The sequence below is a fragment of the Zophobas morio genome, unplaced genomic scaffold (assembly GCF_036711695.1).
Source record: "Zophobas morio isolate AGI-343-1 ecotype UQ-CSIRO unplaced genomic scaffold, CSIRO_AGI_Zmor_V1 ptg000021l, whole genome shotgun sequence".
NCBI classification, from domain to species: domain Eukaryota; kingdom Metazoa; phylum Arthropoda; class Insecta; order Coleoptera; family Tenebrionidae; genus Zophobas; species Zophobas morio.
This window is the reverse complement of record NW_026972126.1, coordinates 6,759,449-6,784,530: the sequence shown is the minus strand read 5'-3', so window position 1 is coordinate 6,784,530 and position 25,082 is coordinate 6,759,449. Positions and strand designations below refer to the sequence as shown.

Sequence of the window (25,082 nt, the reverse complement as noted above, 5' to 3'; positions counted from 1 at the left end):
TGTCCGTTCTGTCCTTTCACGACCACGATCACTAAAACGAGGTTGAAATTTCCCATTTTCTCGTAGACGCTGAACAACGTTAGCAAATGTTTTATGATTTAGCAATCTTCGTTCGGGAAATGCTTCTTGGTATAAACGTCGAGCTTCCAAGGAGTTTCTTAAGGCTTGTCCATACATCAGAACCATGTCAGTCATTTCAGAATTAGAAAAATTCATTTTGTTCTTCCAAAAAATTGCAAAAATGTCAAAAAATGATGGGCTAATGAATGTATTGTCATGTTAACAAGCAACAATTTTACCTACTTTAAATTACTATAGTGATCAAATTTACCTTTAACATTTTTGGAATCAGTAGCGCACACGCAAATTTTAACAGATTTTCAATCAATTTTATCTCGAAAACTAAAGGATTTTTATTAGATCAATATTTGATGCATAAATTCTCTACATCATGACCAATTACCTCAAAAAAAGTTTCCATCTATTTCAAAAATACCCTGTATTAAGATAAGCTATTTATATAAGGTAAGAGCCTTGTGTTACCAAAACATTGGAAAATTAGAGGAACCATTTTCCGTTTAACCATTATATTCATTCAGCATGGTTAGGATATATGTAGATATACTGTAAAAACATACTAAAAATTAAAAATATATTACTAAAGCTTAGAGAACTTTGCATTCCTAAGCACATATTTTAACAACAGTTTTTGTATAATATATTTTTGCAATGACATCATTAAGTTTCTAGAGTGAAGGTACAAGTACATTTTAATCGTTTTTCCATAGTCACTAAACAAGTGTTACTATGCTTCATGTGAATTGTTCCATTACATTATTTTGCGACGAGTAATAATGTCACCCTGTATAACTAATTCTAAAAAATATGAATGCACTGATAAATAACAAATATGAGTCATAATATTTTACACATTTTGGATAGGATTTGTCCAATAAAATTTTGAAATGACATCATAAATTTGGGAAAGGGGATGAATGGACAAATTTCGATTAACAATTCACCCTTAGAACGTTTGCAAGATTTCGTAACATTCGCAGTTGCATAATTACATCACAAATTGTTGTTATTCAATTTAAATTTTTTTCCTAAATCTGGATATAATAGGGTAAAAAAGACGGATTTGTAAATCACAAGCATAGTAACTAGCATGCTATTTTACAGAATTTAAATAACGTTTACTTTGAAAAAATTTTTAAGTGACGTCAACACAGTGTTGGTGGGGATGATCAGAAAAATTGTGCGGAGCGTTTTACTATTTGCACGATATTCCTAATACATGTAAAGTTTGATCACAATTGTTCCAGTAGTTTCATAGATTATCTGTCTAATAAAAAGTGGCACAAATGACAGACAGACGACGAACAGACGACGGACAGACGACAGACAGGCGACAGACAAGCGACATACAGACGGAAACGGGAAACCTATTTTTTCGCTTCTAGTGGTCATGAAATGTCGGAAAAACATGAAAGTAGCTATTCGTTGGATGGACTCGATTACAATAAATTTTTGACTCAGTATATTAAATCTATAATTTTGTAGGTCCAAAACTGTAATGCATTGTATACAGGGTGGCTACTCAACAAGCGGTAGAAATTGAGAGGTTTAATCCTTGAAATATTTCAAGATTTTTTTGTCATTCGATGTTTTTCGTAAAGACACTTTGTTTCGAAGAAACAGGGTGATAAAAACTTCAATACTTTATTAATTCATGTTACATGTAAAGATTCTTAATCTACTAAAACTGCTTAAAGTGGCTACCACCATGACTTTCGAACTTTTTGAAAAATACCAGGGTCGTTACTTATTGCATTATATCTCTCAGTTATTCGATTTCGTCAATCTTCTCAATTTTCCATTGGAGTAGTATACACTAATATTTTCAAGGCTTAAACACCTATAATACTTTATTTACTTTCTTTATTCACATTTTCCGCTTAAATTTGTCAACCAACTTCGTAGGTGCTTAGTAGTATCTTTTGTTCAAAACGGCATGTTCAAATGAGAGGAAATAATCATGATTTCTTGCTTTCGTTGACTAGAGACTAGAGCCTTCACCATAAATTTTCTTCATATGTAACAGCCCATTTTATTCTGCTTCTGTCATACTATGAATTCATTATTTTTGGTTTTGCGCTGATGTTAATATGTGTTTCATCCATTAATAAAGGGAACCTTGGATTCTCGCCAAAATAAAGCAAGACTGAGTAGAGTCTTTTTGATGACTTTCCATATCGTCACATTTTTTTTAATAAATAGTGGCTCACTGTGTCAGGTATCCTTTTTCATTTTTTTTTCTTTTTCCATCTTCTTTATAATTGCTATTAATTGTCTTGAACAAAGAGTTTTTTCCTGAAATTAACAAAATGTGTCCTTCCTTTGCCTAGTAAAAATTTCTGTTGTTCTTCTCCCAAGGAGAACAGAACACAATCGTGTTTTCAGATTTTTGAATAGAAATGAAATTTTTACAAAACTCAACTTTATAGTGTAGTTGACGATACTTACTGAGAAATTTTAATGGATGATTGACTACTAATTATATTTTTTAAGAATGACAACGTACCTTAAAATCAGTAGTTTTCTTTGACATATAACAAAATGAGTGTGGTCTCATTAATTGCCTTTATTTTTTGAACTATATTTGAATTGTTTGAACCATGCCTCCAAAACTTACTGATTTAAGACACTAAAACCCGGTTTACAAACCCTCAATTAAATGTTTAATTGCGATTAAATTTTTAACATGGCGTTAAAGCTTTGTTAAATACGTGATCAATTTAATCTCAGTTAAAATATTGTATAACCTGGCCCTAAATAATATAATTTTAATACCACTGTTATCATTTGAAATAAAACTTTGATCTGATACTAAAAAGCGCCCTGTGGTTTTTATTTTCTGTACTAAATTGAAGTTTACCTCCCCACGTTAAGATCTATAGCGTACAGAACTGATTTAGTCTGGTTTAATTCAAACCTTGCACGTTCCGAATAACCTCTTTGAACATAAATCGGCATTTCTTGAGCAACGCTAATAATTTCAGAGCATTTGCAATCCTTCTATCGACTTAATTAGAGCAATAAAACAGGATATCGGTGCTGTGTTAAGACGGCATCGTGTATTAGAACCGGTGTCCTTAGAGATAAAGACGATCTTATATATCGAGGACGAATCGTTCCTTGAGGAATAACACGAGTAAGCAATTTGTCTCTTGGTCAAACTCCAACAGTTACAATCCGCTTATCATATTACAAATGGGGAAACGCGAACGACCGAGAATCAAAATCCTTAGTTCTTGTTGGAGCAAGGCGCACTATAATAATTCCAAATCACATTTTTATCTAGTCTGGAACAATGCTTTAAGACGGACAAAATGAAACTATCTTCTTGTGCCAGATTTTATGTGCTCAATGACTCAAGTCTGACAGATTTTAAGGGAATTGTTAATTTCAAAGTTTTCGGTTCGATTCGGAAGTTTTAACGACGGATTTGTTTTATTTCAGTCGTTTAGCTGTCTTATAGGGGTGATACGAATTTAGTCTTGTATATCTTTGTACGAAATGGCGATGCATGTGGCAAGTTTTAGGACGTTGTGTTTGTTACTTTACGACTGGTGAAAACAGTAAGAAATTTATTGACTGTAAATGTAGGTTCGTTATGTTATGATATTTTTATATTCTGGGAATTTTTAACCCCATTGCAATATTCTGCGAATTTCTATTATGTTTAAATTCTTTCATATTTTACCTTTATGGTTACACAAGAGATCAGACATGCCGTCGTTTTTTATATGTGGCTTATTCTCAAGAAAAATTACAGTTGTAACACAAGGAAACGGAAAGAAATAAGCTGATGTAAAATCAACTTCATCTTTTTGGAGGTGGCACATTTTTATTATTCTTTCACAAATTATTTTTACTGATGTTTATTATTCGCTATATATCTTTGTTTTGAAATTAGCATTTCACTATTTTTCTTCGCCCCAGTTAGTCAATTTTTAACTACAAATACTATTTATAATTTTATTTTTACATTTGGACTTTAGATGCACAAATTTTAAAATGTTAAAACTAAATCATAAAATTTAACAAAACGCCATAACAATTTTTGACAAATTTATATTTTATGGAATTATCTGATGGATCATTAAATAAGTAACACGTTGTTTTAAGAACAGAACGCAGTAACTATAACTGCTACCGAATACGCGAACTAAATTTATATTATTAGTTACCTTCTACATGGTTGTTCAAAAATTATAATTCGTTTAGTGGTAGAAATGCGTTTGCTTCTTTTTTTTTTGTAAAAAGTCGAGTTAACTGAAGTGTTTTTAATAAAACTTGATCCGAAACACCCATTATTTATGTGTAATGTATGTACATATTTACAGACACGTGCCACATGAAACTCTCATTAATTGGTTGGTTACTTGGAACGGGAAAATAATTATACTGTGCAAATAATAGTTAGATCTATGCAAAGATCTTGTTTAATGTTACAGTGTTTCAGACTAGGTGTGCTTGCCTTAATCGATGAGTTCATGCATTACAGAGAAATGCAGATTCTCTCACCAGGATGATTATCTAAAGAGAGGGATATCTTGCTAAAACTGAGGCAATTAGAAACTTTCATGGGGATTTGAAATCATTAATTGCTATTTAATGTGAAATGTCTGTATGTTCTGAAATTAAATTTTGTCCGGTTAATTTTAATTTGTGTTTAAAAAAATGAATCTTATCAAATTTTTATATATTTTGTAAGCTTAAATAAAAAAATTACTGTATCGTGCCTTTTAAGTAACAAAATTCTTGTGTTAATATCATTAACAATAATACATGAAACGATGTCCTAATTTTTGTTTAATCGTTTTGTAGCTTAATTTTATTAATTAATGACAATCTGAACTAACATCACTTTTTTTTCAATCGGTGTCGCACAAGTGACCATATTTTTTATACTTTTGCATAAGCTAAAATAGTACGGTTAATTAATAAATTAATTACTAAAGAATAGACTGCGTCTTAAAATTTAACACAAAATCATAACTTGTTAGCTCACTGCCTATAAACGCCGGTTTTACACTTTCAGGTTATTATATCTGTCTTGGTTATATTTATATGTATTTATCAATAACATTCAGGCCCGAAGACTTGTCGACGGACTTGTAAGATTTTGTTAGAAGTGAATTCTATTCACCTACAAGTCAATACGTATTGCTTTTGAGCTTTATATTGCTTTAAGAGTAGTTCGGATGATTTGCATAAATCTAGTCAACATTTTTTTATATTTTCTACAAAAATACAGATCGTAACGAATCACGCTACGTCATGGACATCAATTTTTCTAATACTATTCTGAGGATCTGAGAACGCTTATTGATCTCTTCTGTTAAAAAATACCATCCTCTGTAATAAAATTGAGACAACGGACGAATTTAAAGTCGAAAATTAAGGAGTCAAGAGAATCTACGCTTTGTTTTCTCTTTGTAAACCAGAGACAATAACGGTTGTAATGTCCAATGCTAGATTTCAGAAATAAAGTACCTAAGTATTCGTTGTAGTTAATTCACTTCATCATTATATAAGTATTTTTGTGTCATTTACGTAATTTGAATTAAACGGAATTTATGTATCAATATTAATTGACAATGAGCGATAACATGAAGTGACATCTGTCTAAATCATAATTAAAAAAATCGCGAAAATGGACATTCGCTGCGTCCAAAACGTTCGTTGATGCCATTGTAAATTAAATAATCCACAATATAAATAAAAATGTGTATTACGTACTAAAAAATTATTGGTCAAAGACAGTGGTTTGTCACATAAATATTATCATTATTTCACGCGCGATACGGGAGTCTAGCCAATAAATGAAGTCACTGCTCAGGATTTGTATAAGTAATGTCTTGAAATCAGTTCTCATGCAGTAAAAAAACGTTACGGTGGATATACATATAATAACACAAAATATAAAATTCTTATGAGATTTCTGGCCTCCAATGTCACTCAGCCTAATAACCTGAGAGCTTGAAGCAAGAAAAAAACTCATAAAACATCCACAAACAGAGCACACAGTTCCGGTTTATTGTCATATATACGAATATATACAATATTATAATTTTATGAAGTGCGGCAACTATCAAACTCAAAAATTTCACATTGGCATACAACACTTAAGTGATTATTTTATTTTATGTCGTTAAAAATCAACGTTATAAATATAATATATATTTATTTTATTAGGAGTTTAAGTGATACTTTATGTGACGGAGTATGGACGATTAAACGCCGAGCGATAGCGAGGCGAATTAAGTCCATACGAGTCACATAAAGTCACTTAAACTCCGAATGAAATACAATATTTTATTTTCAAACGATTAATCTCCTTTTGAAATGATTATTTCCTATCTTCGTGCTTCATTAAGAATTGCCTTGATTTCACTTACCATGGTTACTATGGTTGACAACCACTATGATTTTGACATGTTTATACTCCGGCGGAGTATAAATGTTTTATTTATACGCCGGCGGAGTATAAGTTGTACTTATGCGCCGCTCAAACATGGTGTCATAGAAATGACACTTAAACCCCGGTAAGACCGTCATATAAGTGTCAGTTATATGACGTTTGAAAATAAAAAAATGTATCTAAGGTTACTTAGACCGAATTTTCCTCGCCCCAACAGTACAGTCCAACAAATCTTGCTTCTTTAAAACAGTTATTACATTTTATTTTTACTTTCCGAGCGTAAGCTAAGGAAATATAGTAATCGAGTCCATCGGACGAATGGCCACTTTTATATTTTCTCGAAGATTCATGTTCCTAGAGTACCAAAAAAGTAGTCTCCCGTTTCTGTCTGTCTGTCTGTCTATCTGTTTGGTGTCTGTATCCATTTTTGTTAGACACGTAATCTCCGAAACTGCTGGACCGATTGTTGTCAAGTTTTGTATGTATATTAGATGCTTAAATGCTAATCAAAATTTTGCTAATCATTCCAACCAACAATTTGATGACGGCACCTCAAAGAATTCTATTTTTATTTGATTTAACTGTTATACAACAATATAGTCCTATAAGTGTGGTGCTTTAAGTTTTAACCTAATAGTCCAAATTTTTGCAAAATATAATGGTGGTCTAGTGGTTACAAGTCTGGAATGCGTACCGAATGTCGCCCGTTCGATTTCAAATTTGGCTTTTCGTTTTTTTATTTTTTTCCCTTTTTCTCTCGCATTGTGTATTATCTATCTCTATGAGGTCATAACAAATTTTTTTATGATGAAATTACCTACCCCACTTTCTCAAAAAGGTGAGAACACGCCCCTTTTTATTTAAAAATGTAAAACCTTCTCGGAGGTCCCAACTGTGTTTTTTTTTAATGTAAAATCTTCTCGGGGGCCCCAACTGTCTTATTTTAAGAATGTGAAACCTTCTCGGGGGTCCCAATTGTCTATTTTAAAAATGCAAATCCTTCTCGGGGTCACCAAATGTCTTTTTTCTAATGTGAAACCTTCTCGGGGGTCCCAACTGTCTTTTTTAAGAATGTGAAACCTTCTCGGGTGTCCCAACTGTGTTTTTTAAAAATGTAAAACCTTCTCGGGGGGGCCAAATGCATTTTTTTTATGTGAAACCTCGGGAGTCCCAATTGCCTGTTTTAAAAATGCAAAACCTTCTCCGGGTCGCCAAATGTTTTTTTTAATGTGAAACCTTCTTGGGGGTCCCAACTGTCTTTTTCTAAAATGTAAAATCTCCTCGGGGGCTCCAACTGACTTTTTTTAAGAGTGTGAAACCTTCTCGGGGGTCTCAACTGTGTTTTTTTAAAATGTAAAACCTTCTCGGGGGCCCCAAACGCGTTTTTTTTAATGTGAAACCTCTGAGGTTCCAATTGCCTGTTTTAAAAATGCAAAACCTTCTCGGGGAACCCAAATATATTTTCTTAAAAATGCAAAACCTTCTCGGGGTCGACAAATGTCTTTTTTTTAATGTGAAACCTTCTCGGAGGTCCCAACTGTCTTTTTGTAAAATGTAAAACCTTCTCGGGGGCCCCAATTGTCTTATTTTAAGAATGTGAAACCTTCTCGAGGGTCCCAATTGTCCATTTTAAAAATGCAAAACCTTCTCAGGGTCGCCAAAAGTCTTTTTTTTAATGTAAAACCTTCTCGGGGGTCCCAACTGTCTTTTTCCAAAATGTAAAATCTTCTCGGGGGCCCCAACTGTCTTTTTTTAAGAATGTGAAACCTTCTCGGGGAACCCAAGTATATATTTTTTTTAATGCAAAACCTTGTCGGGGGACGCAAATATATATTTTTTAAAATGCAAAACCTTCTCGGGGTCACCAAATATATTTTTTATGTAAAACCTTTTCGCGGGTCCCAACTGTCTTTTTTTAAATGTAAAACCTTCTCGGGGGCCCCAATTGTCTTATTTTAAGAATGTGAAACCTTCTCGAGGGTCCCAATTGTCTATTTTAAAAATGCAAAACCTTCTCGGGAAACCCAAATATATTTTTTTTTGATGCAAAACCTTCTCGGGGTCGCCAAAAGTCTTTTTTTTAATGTGAAACCTTCTCGGGGGTCCCAACTGTCTTTTTCCAAAATATAAAATCTTCTCGGGGGCCCCAACTGTCTTTTTTTAAAAAAAAAAAATATAATTTTTTTAATGCAAAACCTTGTCGGGGGACCCAAATATATATTTTTTTAAATGCAAAACCTTCTCGGGGTCGCCAAATGTATTTTTTTATGTAAAACCTTCTCGCGGGTCCCAATTGTCTTTTTTTTTAATGTAAAACCTTCTCGGGGGCCCCAAATGTCTTTTTTTAGGAATGTGAAACCTTCTCGGGAGCCCCAAATGTATTTTGTTTTTAATGTGTAATCTTCTCGGGGGCCCCAGCTGTCTTTTTTTAAAAAGGTGAAATCTTCTCGGGGGTCCCAATTGTCTTTTTTTAAGAATGTGAAACCTTCTCGGGGGTCTAATACCTTTTAGATTATTGTTACTCCATAGAGGTTATCACGAAAAAGTAAAATTCCACAAAATCAGGTTTTATAACTATACTTCGAAAGCGAGGGAAGTTCTGTCGAAATAACTTTCGACCAATTTTTTTAGTACAGCGTTGTGATAGTCAACAAAAATGTAGAAGAAGCTAAACTGTCAAACTACATAAACAAAAATGGCACTGGGGCGCAAAGTATTTCAGTCACGAAATTAAAAGCCATATGAACAAAATTGTCGCAGTTTATTTGACAGAACTTCCCATTGCCCTAAACCACAATCGAACAAATACAGCTTCAAAAATTTATAAAAATTAACTTTGAGAACTTTAATTTTTTTATGTTGACCTCTGTGGGCTAAAATTATTATATGTGTGCATTGTTAAAGTACAATAAAGAAACATCGTGTGCATATGTTTCTAGTGAGTTTATCCATATAAAACTTTTTGATGATATCATCAACATTTTAGCACATCAATTTGAATAGTGTCATATTAGAATATAAGAGTACTGTATCCTCAAACTTTCTGGAAAATGGGATGGACAATAAAACATGTCGCCTCATTCATTAATTTTTTTGAGACAACTTACATATAAGCAGTTGTAAAATATATGAATGCATTGATAAACCACCAGCAAAGAGTCTTAATATTACACATATTTTAGATGCATTCCATAAAATAAACATAGTCAACGTTGTTTGGGAGGTGATATATGGGATTTACGTAATGGAAAATCTTATTTCGAACATACGCAGAGCATCGTCTTTGTCTTTACTTTAACACTCCATACGTATATGTAATTTATAGGGGTTATCATAAAAAGATAAAATTCCAAAAATCTAATTTTATAATTTTTTGAAAAGCTGGATATGTTGTTCCTATTGTACTTCAGGGACGACGGATGTTCTGCCTAAATAACATTTGTCGCTATTATTGTTTTCAAAATGAGTCCGATATGATAGAACAATTATTATTCTTAATCTAATAACTTTTAAAATTATTGCTCACAACTTTGCCTAAATTTTAATAAGTCATTCATTAAAAACAGAACAGTTTTGCCTGTTCAGGGATAGATCAGACTATTTTAAACTTTTCGCAGGAATTAAAATATTGAAATATTCTAACGTAAAATACTTCACAAAGTTAAAGGTTACAGACGTTCATGGGAAAGTTCATTCAGTCGTTCAGATTATGCAAAATTCAGTTCAAGACGAAAAAAGATCATCATTTGAAAACATTAAAGAATTCCCATAGTTTTTATTTTAAAGAAAAGTGCAATACGAAGTAAAATTTCAGCAACATCAGTAAATAGGAAACTTAAAAATCAATACTGAGCACTAGTAGTTGAAAACAGCTCACCTTCGAGATAACTTTATTTAGTTGGCCAATATGAGTGTGGCTGCAGGGCTGGATCCACTAGGTGGAAATAATTCAAACAAATTTTGTACGATAATTCCGAATCAAAAAATCGACATTTACTAACAGCGAACTGGTAACCTAGAAATGTACTAATGTAATCTAGAAACTATTTAGTTCGAGGAGATTACTCTAACCACGTTTTACGATTTTTTCTATCTAACGTACATTATATCAGAAAACAAGGAGCACATTTATCGTACCACAAGTTTCCAGCATTTAGCGTGATAATTTTGTTGATTATGCGGTATGTATTTCTTGGGGCAACGCGAGGGTGATCTCAACTTTGTTTCAAACATTTTACTCACTAATAATACGCCCTTTGGATCCGAGAAGAAATATTTAATTGTTTTAATTTTCTTACGTAAAAAAAATACAATAAAAAGATAACTAATTAGGTGTTCGGGCATGAACGAGCTAAAACGTAATTTTGATATAACATTATCTTAATTACAATGCAAAGGGTGTAATATAATTAGAAATCATTGATTTTTTTAATGTTCTTATTAATTTATAGAGTTTGATATAGAAAATTCAGAAATGTTGGATATTCTGTGTGTAAAATGTTAGACTTTACTTGAGGAGAATGCCGTAACTTTGTCGTCTTGAGGTTGCACATTTCGCACTTGATTTCAGACTAGTGTTTCATAACGTGGTAAAGCAGTATCTACACAAGTTCTGTAAATAGCTTCTCCTTGTGTTGGAGGTACTTGAAAAATTCCAACCAAAAAGTCTATTAAGTATTCTTAAAGGTCGTTTCGTCAGCGAATAAAATATGTATAACAAAGTGGAAAGCACGCATGCATCTCTAGAGCTCAGTCAGCAACATTTCGATGCTAGATGTTAAACATTTGTAGGAAGATATAAATTCTTTTCATTTCTTTTAACAAAGTGCTTTGAATGCGAACTTTTAGCCGAAAGTGCTGGTCACATTTGAATTTATTGGTGTATAGTATGGTATCTTCAAATGCTTTAGGAGCCGTGTTTCTATTTCCCGCTGCTCAGTGCACTGCACACACTGTTCTGCTAGAAATTATCCATAATTCAATCTTAGTTAATTGACTGATGAACTGGAATATCGCAGGATTGCTAGCATATTGTCAAAAATGGAGTGCAAACTCATAGCGAAGTAAATATAGTACAGCGCAGTTTCCTTTCATCGAAAAAATAGTCAAAATATTCATCTACAACTTAACCTTGATATTACAAAATTATTTTACGTCAAAAAATATGTTTCTTCTATACAAACTTGTATGATATTTTTTCTTTCAATATTATAAAGTACACTCGAGAAATACTGTGAAATGGAGACGCAATCAATTTTTACGTGGTCACTACAAGGCACTATTTTCCGATTGATTCGTACGGAGCTTACATAGCCACTGCTTCTTGTTCCCTTCATTGTAGCAACAGCCTTAACGTTAAGTACATTTAACAACAAGAAAAATGAACACAAAACTATTTCGTAAACAGACTCTAGTCCTCGAACACGAATTCTGAGTAGGTATAGTATGAAGTATTTTATTTTACGTTACACGTAACAGCTGCCTTTTCTATTCGTTTGAGATCGCCAAGATGGTGGCACCGATTTTCGAATTTCGTCTTTACAGATGGGGCGTCGATCCCAATTTCTCGCTAATTCCATCAGAACTACGGATCCCGTACCCCAAAGGCAGCGGATTAAAACGGGTTTATTTGAGTTTTGTTACTTGATTTATTTTCCATAAATTTAAAATGAAGCAAATTCTCTCTCACTTTAGAACTTCTTGCACTTTTGCCGGAGTATAAATTTACTTACATTTTGTGAAGCTATACGAAATGAGGTCACTTTTTGCAAGCTGGATGAATAATAATAATAATTTTAAGTGAATAACAAATGCTAAAACACAACGCTTTTGTGCTTGATTTGTTTTCTAAAATTCCGTTAAAAGTTTATTCTAAAATTTGAAGGTCCTTAATATTAACTAATCACAAAATTTTAATTTCTAAATTTCTCAGATAATTTACATACTTAGTCATATGATGATTAATGAATCATCAAATAAAAAACTGGCATAAACCAATTTCAACTTTCCAATTTTCTTTTGAGAACTGGATATCCACACTGATACACGATAATGTTCGGGTAAACAACTTATGCAAATCTGATTTAGTAGAAATGGTCACCCCTATCTTTTGAAAAAGTAGTGTGGCTGGTATTGTGTTGACTGGTGGCATATTAATAACACGATTACCCGCAATAGTTTCAACTAAGTATTGCATGTTAATGAAATTAGACAAGATATCTCCAACAAAACTATGTAACTAGTTCGTCATAAGACCGAGGCAACAATAGTGTTCTTGCAACTATATGTCTTGTGTGTACATTTTGTTACGAACTGGGTTAGTAGAGCATGGTGAAAAAACCTATTTAATTTGTGCTTTAAGGTTTTACTACCCAACAAATGAAAATAACAACATATCGATACTTAGGTTCTTTCTTTAGGAAACATGTCACAGCTCGGTGGAGCTACATCGAGAGCAGGGTATTGGAAAGTCCTGTTGTAATTAGGTTACACTTATCAGCTTCTGTCTCCTCCTCTAGAAAAGGAAGACACTCTTTTTGGTACAAACTAAATTTAATTCTAATGACAATGAAGGAACTTCCTAATTGTCGGCCGTGAGGGGACAGTACTTCCAGTGTCAATTACATCCTCTTATGGACGTTCCACCAAAGCGAGGCGTACTCGTACTAAGGTGCAGAGGTCTATTGGGATTACTGGTCGGTCATCTGGAATTTATGCATAATTTTCTTGCTCCGTTGAGTGTTAGGACAAGAAAACAACCATTGTCATGTAATAATATAAAGCAGTACTAATAATTATTTTTAAGACACATCACTGACCCAGAAATGACCAGCATTCTTTATGGATATTAAGATCAAGTAATGATATGCATTGATTAGATTAATAAAAAACTTTTAAAATTAAAAAATTCTACAACGTGATGGAACCTGTTTTTCATTAAAAAAATGCGACGTTAAAAATGTATTAAATGAAAATGAACATGTTGCATTCACTGTCCACGTGAATAATGTTTGACATGTTTTTCTCTATAATTTTCTTCTACAACCAAAACGTGTTATATGTGCCTAAACTTTGACCAAATTAATTCTATCGGGTTAAACACACAATGATATGGAGGCAACCTTAAAATTGTGTGGCCGTGTTTCTTTATTAAATGATCTATTACAAATCCCTTTTGATAGATTCTCGTATCTAAAACTTCCAGAAGTTGTTTCCTTTAAGTATTCCTCTTCAAAATATATGTCTCCTTGATATAAAAATGCACTCGGCTATCTCGACTTTGGTAATAGTATGCTGCGTTTTCCATAATTATACTATTGGTGGTAAATATAGAAGTAATTTTTTACTAAACCCATTTTAGAATACTGTCGCCGACATGTTTTTATGGTAATCTACCTTTGCTTGTTTCATATTTTTAGTTGCCAAAAAAAAACCTTTCCTTATGTATCCAACCATTTTCCGAACCAGCATTTGATACAATAATTCGGTGTTGCCTTCCCTGAATTGTTCATCTATCCTTTTTTGAGACATCGTGGGTATCAAACCACGTTTCATCGAAAAAAATACAGAAGTCTTTTCTCAGATCTGTATTTTTCGATGCTGGTTAAACATTCGTAACTCCACTCACGCATTTTCTCAGACTCCTTGATAACATAATTTTTACTAATTGTTTATAATAAAAATCAATTTTCTTAAGGAATATCCTAAGTGTGGTTTTCGAAGAGGATATTTGATTCTGGGTTTTCAGTCTTTTGCGTTGCCCTGAAAAAGTGCCCAAAATCATCCAGCATCCAAACTGGTGTTCCTTGACGTTATTCCTTCTTATATGATGTTCCACACGGTAGAATATGGCATGTTTGTCAGTTCTGCAGTACGGGAAATTAAACCCTGCTGAACAGTTTTCTAATTTTTGAGGGTATTATAATAATTAATAAACATTCAAAATTATGTGTTTGGCATCTCCATCGTTCCTGTTGAACCATTGCTTCATTATTTTCTTCATTGTCACATACCTCCATTGGTTCATCACCAGAACATCTTTTCTGGTGCCAAAACGCCAGATTTGTTTTAAGCAATGAAACAGTCTCGTTTATGTATCAGATCTGCTGTCTTTATTAAAGTCCTCTCAAGTTTTCTATACCGACGATGGCAAGTCGTATGGTAACCCATGAATATATTGATAATGATAATAATCATATAAAAATGTAACGACCTACTTACTGCAAAAGACATTCGTGAACCCAAATGGAAAGTTATTTAAAATCCTTTTCGTGTCATACGTTCGCCCTATGGTCGCATAGACTAGTGTCATTTGGTTTCCTACAGTAATAAGAGACAAACAACTAATTGAAAAAGTACAGAGTCGCTATTCTAAAACCAGACTAAAAAATCATCTTGATATACCCGTAGCGTAATATACACTAACGAGAACAATCTTCTCTTGAAGAACATTGTATTTTGTTTCTTCAGCTGAGCATAATAGGTTTTTACCTCTGCTTCATATTTTGCCACGAAATTCCGGAAGGGACGGACGGTGACGGTCCGGAATCTCGGCGATAACATGTGGAGTGGCTGCGTACTTGGGTGCCAAGCTTTGGGTCGACTAGTATCGCTGATCTCAGAAACACGTCTGGCCGACCACGCTTATGCGGCGACCTTCACGCCGCCGGGGGTGGCGCCTTCGGTCAGGAGCGGCGGTCGCTCGGGCGCCAGCTCCCTCTCCAGGGAAGGGAGCGCCGGGGTGCTCTACAGCCGGAGACACGGAATTCAGGTGGTGAGCCTCCGCGAAAACGCGAGAATAATAAATAAAATAAAACGGCAAGGATATTTTATGACAATAAATAGGGTTTATTCCCTGCCACCAGCTACACCGTCTAAAATAATAAATCTTACAGCTAAGTCTTAATTAAATAATTACAAAGCAAAAGAAAACAAGAAAAATAATAGTACGTCCGGCACAGTCGTTCCTCCTGGGCGACGACTTCCCTCAGGACGGCCTTCTCCTGGCTCTGGGGGCGGCGACCTTGAGACCTGGAGGGGAGCGCGGTGACGGTAACGACGCGTGCACGACGGTTTCGACTTTTGACGGTGACAAAAAAAAACCGGTGACGGCGACACGGTTTCTCGCTCGGGGGCAGCGATTCGAAAACCGGTACAAAACAGGCAGGCGACTCAAAATGTACTTACGGTGATCGGAGAGTCAAACTGCACACTTCTCAAAAAAACTCTTCTTGGAATGGTATTATTATTTGTCTTTTCCAAAGCTGTTGTGCTAATCAAATATGAAGTGTCACATTTTTCTCTGCTCAAAGTTCGAATCAACACATTTGCGACATAACGTCCGCATGAATCGGTTGTTTCATCAACATGAAAATAAATTAGATTATCGCCTATAACTAATTTGACGAATAGTCTGCTTTATTTATTAAAACATTTTGTCCACATAGTTTATTTTTAATATACTCTCATCGGGAACTGACTTCATGGTACGTTTTTCAGGAAATTATCGTAGATTATAGGTTATTTCGTTTTGATAAAGGGATATCGGCACTGAGGAATGAGGAATGCTTCACACAGTTCGAAACAATATTCTTGTTGTTCTGTGTGTTGGTGAGAGATTCCGCGCTCAAACTTTGTGACTTCACATTAGTAGAATTCTTCAACTTATTTTTGTGAAGGCTTGTCCCAATATGCTGAATTATCGAAGACATCTTTTCACAGGCGACCTGAAAACTTAAATTAATTCATATTGTGCATGTTTTACTTCTCGCGTTTAATTGAAACCAATAAGATATCAATAAATTAAAACAATTGTTTGAAATTGGAGCTAATAATAATAAATGTGACAAATTCAAAAATGTAGCAATGATATAAGTTTGGATACCTTAACCACCTTTTCACACTCACACTCTGCAAAAAAAATTGGGAATGTTCATTTAACTTTAATTCGGGATACTTTTTTCAATAGCCGTGGACACTTTCAGAAACTTTTGACATTTTGGACTCGAAGTTCACTTGTCAGTACCAAAATAATGACTGACAAACAGTAAAAATGAAACGGGAGAATCACAAAATGAGTAATTTCTAGAAGCATGCTACCTTAAGAGTTAAATAAGGGAGAATTAAGATAAGTTTAAGCCGGATGCGGCCTATTCAACATACCAATAAACGGAGTGTCTCCAGTTCGGATTAGGATGTCTTAATTACTGGTTCTTTCAGGTAAAAATTCTACCGAAATGTCTTGGTATTTGTTTAAAATATTTACCCACTATTTAAGGGATGCGACTTGGATGATGAGCCTACTGTAATTTACTAACTTTTAGCTCTCTCAAAATTCAGTCCGAAATTCGTTGAACTTACTTATCATCCATATGTAATTTTCGCCCTGTACATAACATAGCGACATTAATAGTTACAAATACATTATAACAGTGCTTGGTTTTACTAGTTCACAAAGTTAGCATTTTAAATATACACATATATAAAACTTGTTATGCCTTAACTACTAGTGGATATGTTACACGCCAGCTAACCGTTCAAACTTTCGCTCTAATTTGATCCAGTGAAATGCACCCCACTTTACATGGGGAATATTGCTTTAATATCATAAATTAGATTTCAAACCCACACGTTAAATAAAAATTAAAGTGCGACTACAACTGTAATGAAACCAATCATAAAAAAATCCTATTACGAAAAACTCTAAACGAAAAATCTAAATAAAAAAATATAATTGCTTTTGGGAATACTTTAAATTATTGTAAATTCGCGTCGAACTTTTTAATTTTTCGTTTCCACGTCCGATGCAATACGAACAACACTAGCAAGATTCAATCAAAAGTCGAATACGAATTTCCGTTCGCGTTCCCCAACTACCAAGAATGCATCATCAAACAAGTTTCCTTCGTTTGCAGTCGATTGCTGCGCTGGTCTGCGCCTCACCAACATGACCGCCCCCGCCTTGCAGGATCCCCGCAAGGACATGAAATTACACTGCCGCTTCGATATGGGCGGAGAGGAGCTTTACGCCGTCAAATGGTACAAGGACGACCACGAGTTCTTCCGTTACACACCTGCTGCCACCGTCACCATCACTCAGTTTCCTGTGATCGGGGTGCACGTCGACAAACACAGCAGCAAATGCATGCCAGATGGGTGCGACCTACTGCTCAAAGAGCTGTCCAGGCCCCAGAGTTCTGGAGCTTATCGATGTGAAGTATCTACCGAAGCACCAGCATTTAGATTAGCTTCGCAAACACACAACGTTACAGTGGCAGGTAAGGGCGACAATGTGTAATAACTGAAAGTGTGGACTGTGTTGGGTCGTTAATCACTATTTACTTTGAGCGGCGCATATAACACATCGTACCGCGTTTTCTGGTAGACGGATTTTATGAGGACATATTACGGTTGAAATTACGAGCTACACCGCTTCAAGAAATTAACACACTATTTAAATTTTTTATTAGTCTGAAATAAAGTTAAAATATTTTTTATAATCCAATTTAGCAGTTGCCGTACTTTCAGGCAGCTATAATCGAAATGTTTCTAATTTATAGTGTAACAAAATAATTCCCCACTTACACTAAAAGAAGTTGACTTGGACCCTTCTCGCCATAAACCATTTTGCCTCTATTACTTGTAGTATAGGACGAAAGAGAAGTTTTAGTATCCGCACATCAATTGTTAACAAAGTATTTGCCAATTCTGTGAGTGCCGCTTTCTTGATCGGACTAGAAAGTAAAACGAGTAAGGAACGCTTAATACTTAAACTTTTTAAACAAAATTGGCTCTTATGCTAAATGAGTATAAAGACTTCCGTTGAGTACAAAATTTTAAATTCAGCTGTCACCTCTTGAAACCTGCAGTTCCCTCAGAATTTTGTCGGATGAAAACGAAAATTGTAATACTAAAGTCTGTGTTTCAAAAATAAATACCTCAGGTGGTTTAATAATAACTTACTGCTGTTTATTAACAGACTTCGCTAATATAAAAAAGCCTAAATGTAAATTTGTTCATAACCCACTTTCATTGTCAGAGTTACTGTAGATTTCGTCGTCGATTTCACCACTATTCATTGTAAATATTAATGGCCCAACTTCGTCGATAACTCCTTCCTCTTCGTATGTCTCCATTATTATCTTATCCGTATGATCTACACTTTGATCCACACATCGTCCGTAGTTCGCCGAAGGGCCTCTTCCCTCATTTTTATTACATCTAAATCTTTTTCAGACTTTTTCCGATACATGTTTTTAGCGAAATATACTTTGGCTATACCCCAAACCATTCCGATTGGATTAATTGCACTGGTAAAGTGTAAGGCTTTAAATTTCGTGGCCATATGTTTATATTAATTCATCCACAATGTATAAAGTAACGGGTGTTCATTTCAAAAATTCATGTCATTGATTTTTCTTTTTTTTTTGAAGTATGTCTGCGTTGAAATTCAAATTTATGATCGATGACAGCTGTCAACGATCGCCTAATCTAACCTCACTTTTTCCAATATTCCAAATGTTGAAAATATTTCCGCTCTACGTCCGTCAATGCATAGTAAAACTCTTCTCAGAATTTGTGAAAACATTTTCTAGCATCATGGGATTGTTATTAATCTGCAGGCATTTCTGTTCAATTCTCCTCCAGATTTGCAACCGAGGTTTGAAAAATTGTGTTTTTAAGATGAGGCCACAAGAAAAAATCACAAGTTCTCAAATCACGGGAACGAGGTGGACAACGAATTTTTGTATTTCGCCTAATTATGCGGTCATCAGAGAAGTTTCTTAATAAATTTAAGTTGTCCATTGTACAATGAAGTGGAGCTCGATCTTGTTGAAAAAATCCGTTCTGCAATTCATCATCGTGTAACTCGTTAACAAGGGGCTCTAAAATTCCATTTCGATATCTAGTAGCATTTAGTGGACCTAATAAAAAGGAGAATTAAAACCTTTGTAGATATTTTTTTTATAGTTTACCTTGAAAAGGATTGGTCCAATGATTCGTCTTTGAGTAACTGCTCCCGGTCCTTCAATAAATTCATATGGGTTTTCATGACTCCAAATTCTCATATTTTGTGAGTTTATGTATTCATTGAGATGAAATCATGCTTCATCACTAAAAATTATTTTGAGCCAATTTTCTGTTCTGTACTCACAAACTAATTGCAAAATTCTAATCTTCGTGGAAAATCCACTGGTAAGAGTTCTTGCATTGCTGTGATACGGTAAAGATAGAATTCCAAATCCTTGCATAAAAGTTTGTGGGTAGTTCAAACATAAAGATTAATTTGTTGATGTAACTGACAAATTGACGTTTTTGGTGTTTCTTCCATTATTTTTGCAGTATGAGCAATAACTTCAGATGTTCGTTTTCGGGCGCCCCAGTCCCCACTTTTCGTAACAGGCTACCAGCTTCTACGAAGAGTTTTATCGTTTGGTTCAAGGTTTTTTAAACTGCACGTAGTCGATATTTGTGCATTCAACTTGAAATTCCTCTATGCAGGCCTGCAACGAATAAGTCCATTCACCATCAACTTTAACCTCATTCTGATAATACTCGTAACTCAGAACTAGAGTTAAGTTACAAATACTTAAATCCTTGACACCGTGTTATTAATTTATCTTATTCCTTGTAATTAGGTGTAAACCTGTGAGGAATAAAGCTTATTATTATTATTATTATTATTATTATTATTATTAATACTGCTATAGCATTTGCGAATATATACAGGGTGTTATTGAAAGGTACTTACAACAAAATTGACAGTTCTTCCCGAAGTCTAAGAAGCCTGAAAAACTTATTTTGTGTTATCAAAATTATAAGGGAAAAATTAACCCCTATCCAACCTTTTTAGACGCTACTGAAGGATAAATAGGTAAAATTAATTTATTTTAGTAAATCCTAGCAACTGTAACAGTACTAAAAAAATAAGAGACCCTTTTGTTTCTATAGAAACGAAAGATGACCTTTTTTTCATAGGCGTACAACGAATTTGGACATAAACTTTAATAATTTTTATCTCTAAAAGGAGAACACTTTTACCTGAACTTTTGTTTAATTTTAGCACCCATACTTCGAGACTAATTGCCGATTTTATTTTGTACGTACCTTTCAATAACACACTGTATACTTGTTACTTTAGGTGGAAAATTGCACATTGTACTTTAATTTTTTTTATACAATATTATTATAACAATTAATTATGATTCTATATGATAAATAAATAAAAAAAAGTGTGGTAGCTCAGCGGTTTATTAATAATAAGAACAATACAAATCAAAAGTAGGGTATAGGTTCTCGAAGTGGTGGCAATTCTCGTCGGGGATGGTGGCGGCTCCTGGGACTCAGAGCGTCGTAGGGGATGACGGCAGCGATGTATGTAGCACAGGGCACCTGGACAGTGCGACCCTGGAGATGACGACGTCGGCGATGCGGTACAGGAAACCTAGAGAATGCGACCCTGGAGACGACGACGTCGGCGATGCGGCACAGGGGACCTGGACAGTGCGACCCTGGAGATGACGACGTCGGCGATACGGCACAGGGGACCTAGAGAGTGCGACCCTGGAGATGACGACGTCGGCGATGCGGCACAGGGGACCTAGAGAGTACGACCCTGGAGATGACGACGTCGGCGATGCGGCACAGGGGACCTAGAGAGTGCGACCCTGGAGATGACGACGTCGGCGATGCGGCACAGGGGACCTGGACAGTGCGACCCTGGAGATGACGACGTCGGTGATACGGCACAGGGGACCTAGAGAGTGCGACCCTGGAGATGACGACGTCGGCGATGCGGCACAGGGGACCTAGACAGTGCGACCCTGGAGATGACGACGTCGGCGATGCGGCACAGGGGACCTAGAGAGTGCGACCCTGGAGATGACGTCGTTGAAGCGGCGCAGGGGACCGTAAAACAGTGCAGCCCTGGTGAAGATCTCGAAGCGGCGCAGGGGACCGTAAAACAGTGCAGCCCTGGTGAAGATCTCGAAGCAGCGCAGGGGACCGTAAAACAGTGCAGCCCTGGTGATAATATCTCGAAGCAGCGCAGGGGACCGTAACACAGTGCAGCCCTGGTGATGATCTCGAAGTAGCGCAGGGGACCGTAACACAGTGCAGCCCTGGAAACGACCAGAAGGGGACCGAGACAGTGCAACCCTTAAGGTGGAGATGGTGGAGTTCCATCTGCCTGGAAAGCGTCCGAGTTGCCCTTTTATAGGCAGGGTTGAGATGCGTGGGAGTACCTGCACAATGAAGTAACTTCAGGTGGGGTGCGTTCCAGTGGGGGTGAGCTTGGTGGGGTTGATATCGGCGCTGCCGAGGACAGCGCCCTCGAAAGGGTACTAGCGGAGCGCTTTGAAAGCTCCGCTACAATCTCCCCCTCAGGACCATTAAGGCGTCCCGACTATGGTCCTGAACTTGCTTTCTGAGGTGGCCTCGTTTTCGTAGCGGGGCCACTGGCGCTGGCGTAGGTGTAGTGCTCCCGTGAAACGGAGTATGGTAGAAACCTAGGGATGCTTGGGGATGCTGTGCGTCGTATACCTTATAACTCGTAGGTCCTTGTGGGCGCCTAATGTAAGGCCTCTCGCGTTTAGGAGCAATTTGGGCGCTGACTCCTTTTCGAGCGTTGATTCGTGGATGGGTTACTACCAGTACTTGATCTCGGGGTTGGTACTCGTGTGCGTGTCTTCGCGACTGGACGGTGTATTTCCTTTCGGCGCTCGTGAACAAGCGGCTACCGTATTTTACAGGGAGTTCGTTGGTGGCCTCCCCCTGGAGTGGAGCTACTCCTCGTACGTAGCTGCTATCTGTCGTTAGCACAAAGGGTTTCCTCATCTTCCTCCGCCCTTTACGCCGGGACATCTTTTCTTTGCGGAAGGTCCGTCCTTTCTCTGCTGGAAGTTGCAAAGAGGAGAACGTGATGCGCGGAATTTCGGGGAATTTCTCATTCCCAATGGCGGAGTGGGCGTCAGCCCCCATGTATTCCATCGCGGAAAAATCTCGGGCTGGTGATGGTGCGGAGAAGGTCCGGATGTCATCGATTTGCATCGGTACGGTGAGTGGCGGTACCTGCGTATCTCGGAGGATTTCTTGTGAGCGATCTATGGTGGGTTGCGCTCTAGAATTTATCCTCGCTGCACAGAGGTTTGTCCGTCGTGTCTCTGAATTGCAGTTTGGACAGTTCCGGCGGAAAACGCCGGGACGTTGGCATCCGTAACATCTAATGATCTCTTGGTCATTGGCCGGTCGTCGCTGATCCTGTGTTTTTCTCCTGCATTCTTGTGTCTCGTGGCCAAAGTTCTTACAGAAATCGCACCTGGGCCGTGGTCTTCGGTCGATTCTTGGGAATTCTTGCCGTCGGAATGTTTGGCCATTTTCTGGGGTTTCTGGTGCGTGGTTTCTAACTCTCGTTTCTCGCTCGTTCTCCTCAACGATTCGGGACTGATCGAGAAGTTCGGCGAAGGACCTGCAGTCGGACCTGGCGATTTTATCCCGAATATGGTATCTCAGCAGACCGTAGATTATGTCTAACTGCCATTCCTCGTCCAAGTCTCTCGTCATTTGAGCCAGTCGTTCTCGTTGGACGGTTATGAACTTATCGGTTGGCGTCTTTTCGTCCTGGGGATTATTAAAAATGTCCAAAAAAAGGCGATGGTTAGGTCGTCTGGGGGCAAAAGCTTCTCGTAGAAGTTCCGTCGCTTCTCTCCATGTGTGAATCTGATTTTTCACGCCATTCCACCATTGATTGGCTTCTCCAGTCAATAGTAGGGGTAAGCCGGCTATGGCGTCCTCGTCCGTGATATTTTCCATATCCTTGTATAAACTCGCAGCCGTAATAAATTCCGTTACAGCAGCGTGGGCGCGCTTTCCGTCAAAACGGGCCTGGCAGTGGGTAAAGTGGCGGTTCCTGACCACTTGCGGTTGTGGGACAACTTGTACCCTATCCAAGAGCTGCTGGAACTGCTCCGGTGTCATCTGTATAGCCGCCATTGTAGAGTTACGGGGACTTCTTCGGACTGGGAGTGATGCCGTTCTTTTCTGTCGTGGAATCTTGCCTTCTTCGAGCCGCGACGTTGGTCGACAGTTTTGTGGTATTTTGCCTACCTCGAGCCGCTAAGTTGGGCGATAGATTTGTAGAATGTTGCCTCCTTCGAGCCACTAAGTTGGGCGCCAGTTTGTGGTATCCTCCCTTGTTCGCGGCCCCACGTGAGGGCGACAGATTGTGGTAGCTCAGCGGTTTATTGATAATAAGCAAACAATACAAAGCAAAATATGGGTATGGGTTATCGAAGTGGTGGCAATTCTCGTCGGGGATGGTGGCGGCTCCTGGGACTCAGAGCGTCGTAGGGGATGACGGCAGCGATGTATGTAGCACAGGGCACCTGGACAGTGCGACCCTGGAGATGACGACGTCGGCGATGCGGTACAGGAAACCTAGAGAATGCGACCCTGGAGACGACGACGTCGGCGATGCGGCACAGGGGACCTGGACAGTGCGACCCTGGAGATGACGACGTCGGCGATACGGCACAGGGGACCTAGAGAGTGCGACCCTGGAGATGACGACGTCGGCGATGCGGCACAGGGGACCTAGAGAGTACGACCCTGGAGATGACGACGTCGGCGATGCGGCACAGGGGACCTAGAGAGTGCGACCCTGGAGATGACGACGTCGGCGATGCGGCACAGGGGACCTGGACAGTGCGACCCTGGAGATGACGACGTCGGTGATACGGCACAGGGGACCTAGAGAGTGCGACCCTGGAGATGACGACGTCGGCGATGCGGCACAGGGGACCTAGACAGTGCGACCCTGGAGATGACGACGTCGGCGATGCGGCACAGGGGACCTAGAGAGTGCGACCCTGGAGATGACGTCGTTGAAGCGGCGCAGGGGACCGTAAAACAGTGCAGCCCTGGTGAAGATCTCGAAGCGGCGCAGGGGACCGTAAAACAGTGCAGCCCTGGTGAAGATCTCGAAGCAGCGCAGGGGACCGTAAAACAGTGCAGCCCTGGTGATAATATCTCGAAGCAGCGCAGGGGACCGTAACACAGTGCAGCCCTGGTGATGATCTCGAAGTAGCGCAGGGGACCGTAACACAGTGCAGCCCTGGAAACGACCAGAAGGGGACCGAGACAGTGCAACCCTTAAGGTGGAGATGGTGGAGTTCCATCTGCCTGGAAAGCGTCCGAGTTGCCCTTTTATAGGCAGGGTTGAGATGCGTGGGAGTACCTGCACAATGAAGTAACTTCAGGTGGGGTGCGTTCCAGTGGGGGTGAGCTTGGTGGGGTTGATATCGGCGCTGCCGAGGACAGCGCCCTCGAAAGGGTACTAGCGGAGCGCTTTGAAAGCTCCGCTACAAAAGTATATTTTATAATGCAAAACAATGTATAATACATGGATATTTAAATACTTTAATTAATCCAATAATCATCATTAATCATCATTTTGTCAAAAAATACAAATACAACATATTTTTGGTTTTTATTATTTTTTAAGAGAAAATAATGACTTCGTCGCGTATACGTGTTTAATTTATACAGGGTTTCTATAAATGATTATATGGTCGCAGTAGGTCATGTAAACGTGCCG

The 25,082-nt window shown here is 37.7% G+C and overlaps 1 protein-coding gene across 2 annotated transcripts in view; it reads left to right on the top strand.

Annotated features, from left to right (window-relative positions):
• The window catches only part of LOC135132935 (uncharacterized), a 199,460-nt gene that overhangs the window by 135,316 nt on the left and 39,062 nt on the right, over positions 1 to 25,082 (top strand). Inside the window, exons 1-2 of one of the 2 annotated variants that reach the window (XM_064061156.1) lie at positions 16,636 to 16,708; positions 17,404 to 17,766. In XM_064061156.1, the coding sequence (XP_063917226.1) occupies positions 17,436 to 17,766 (331 nt within the window). In that variant the 5' untranslated portion in view covers positions 16,636 to 16,708; positions 17,404 to 17,435. Of the gene's footprint in view, positions 1 to 16,635; positions 16,709 to 17,403; positions 17,767 to 25,082 lie in introns of those variants that run through there. The other variant, XM_064061155.1, reaches the window with a different exon arrangement.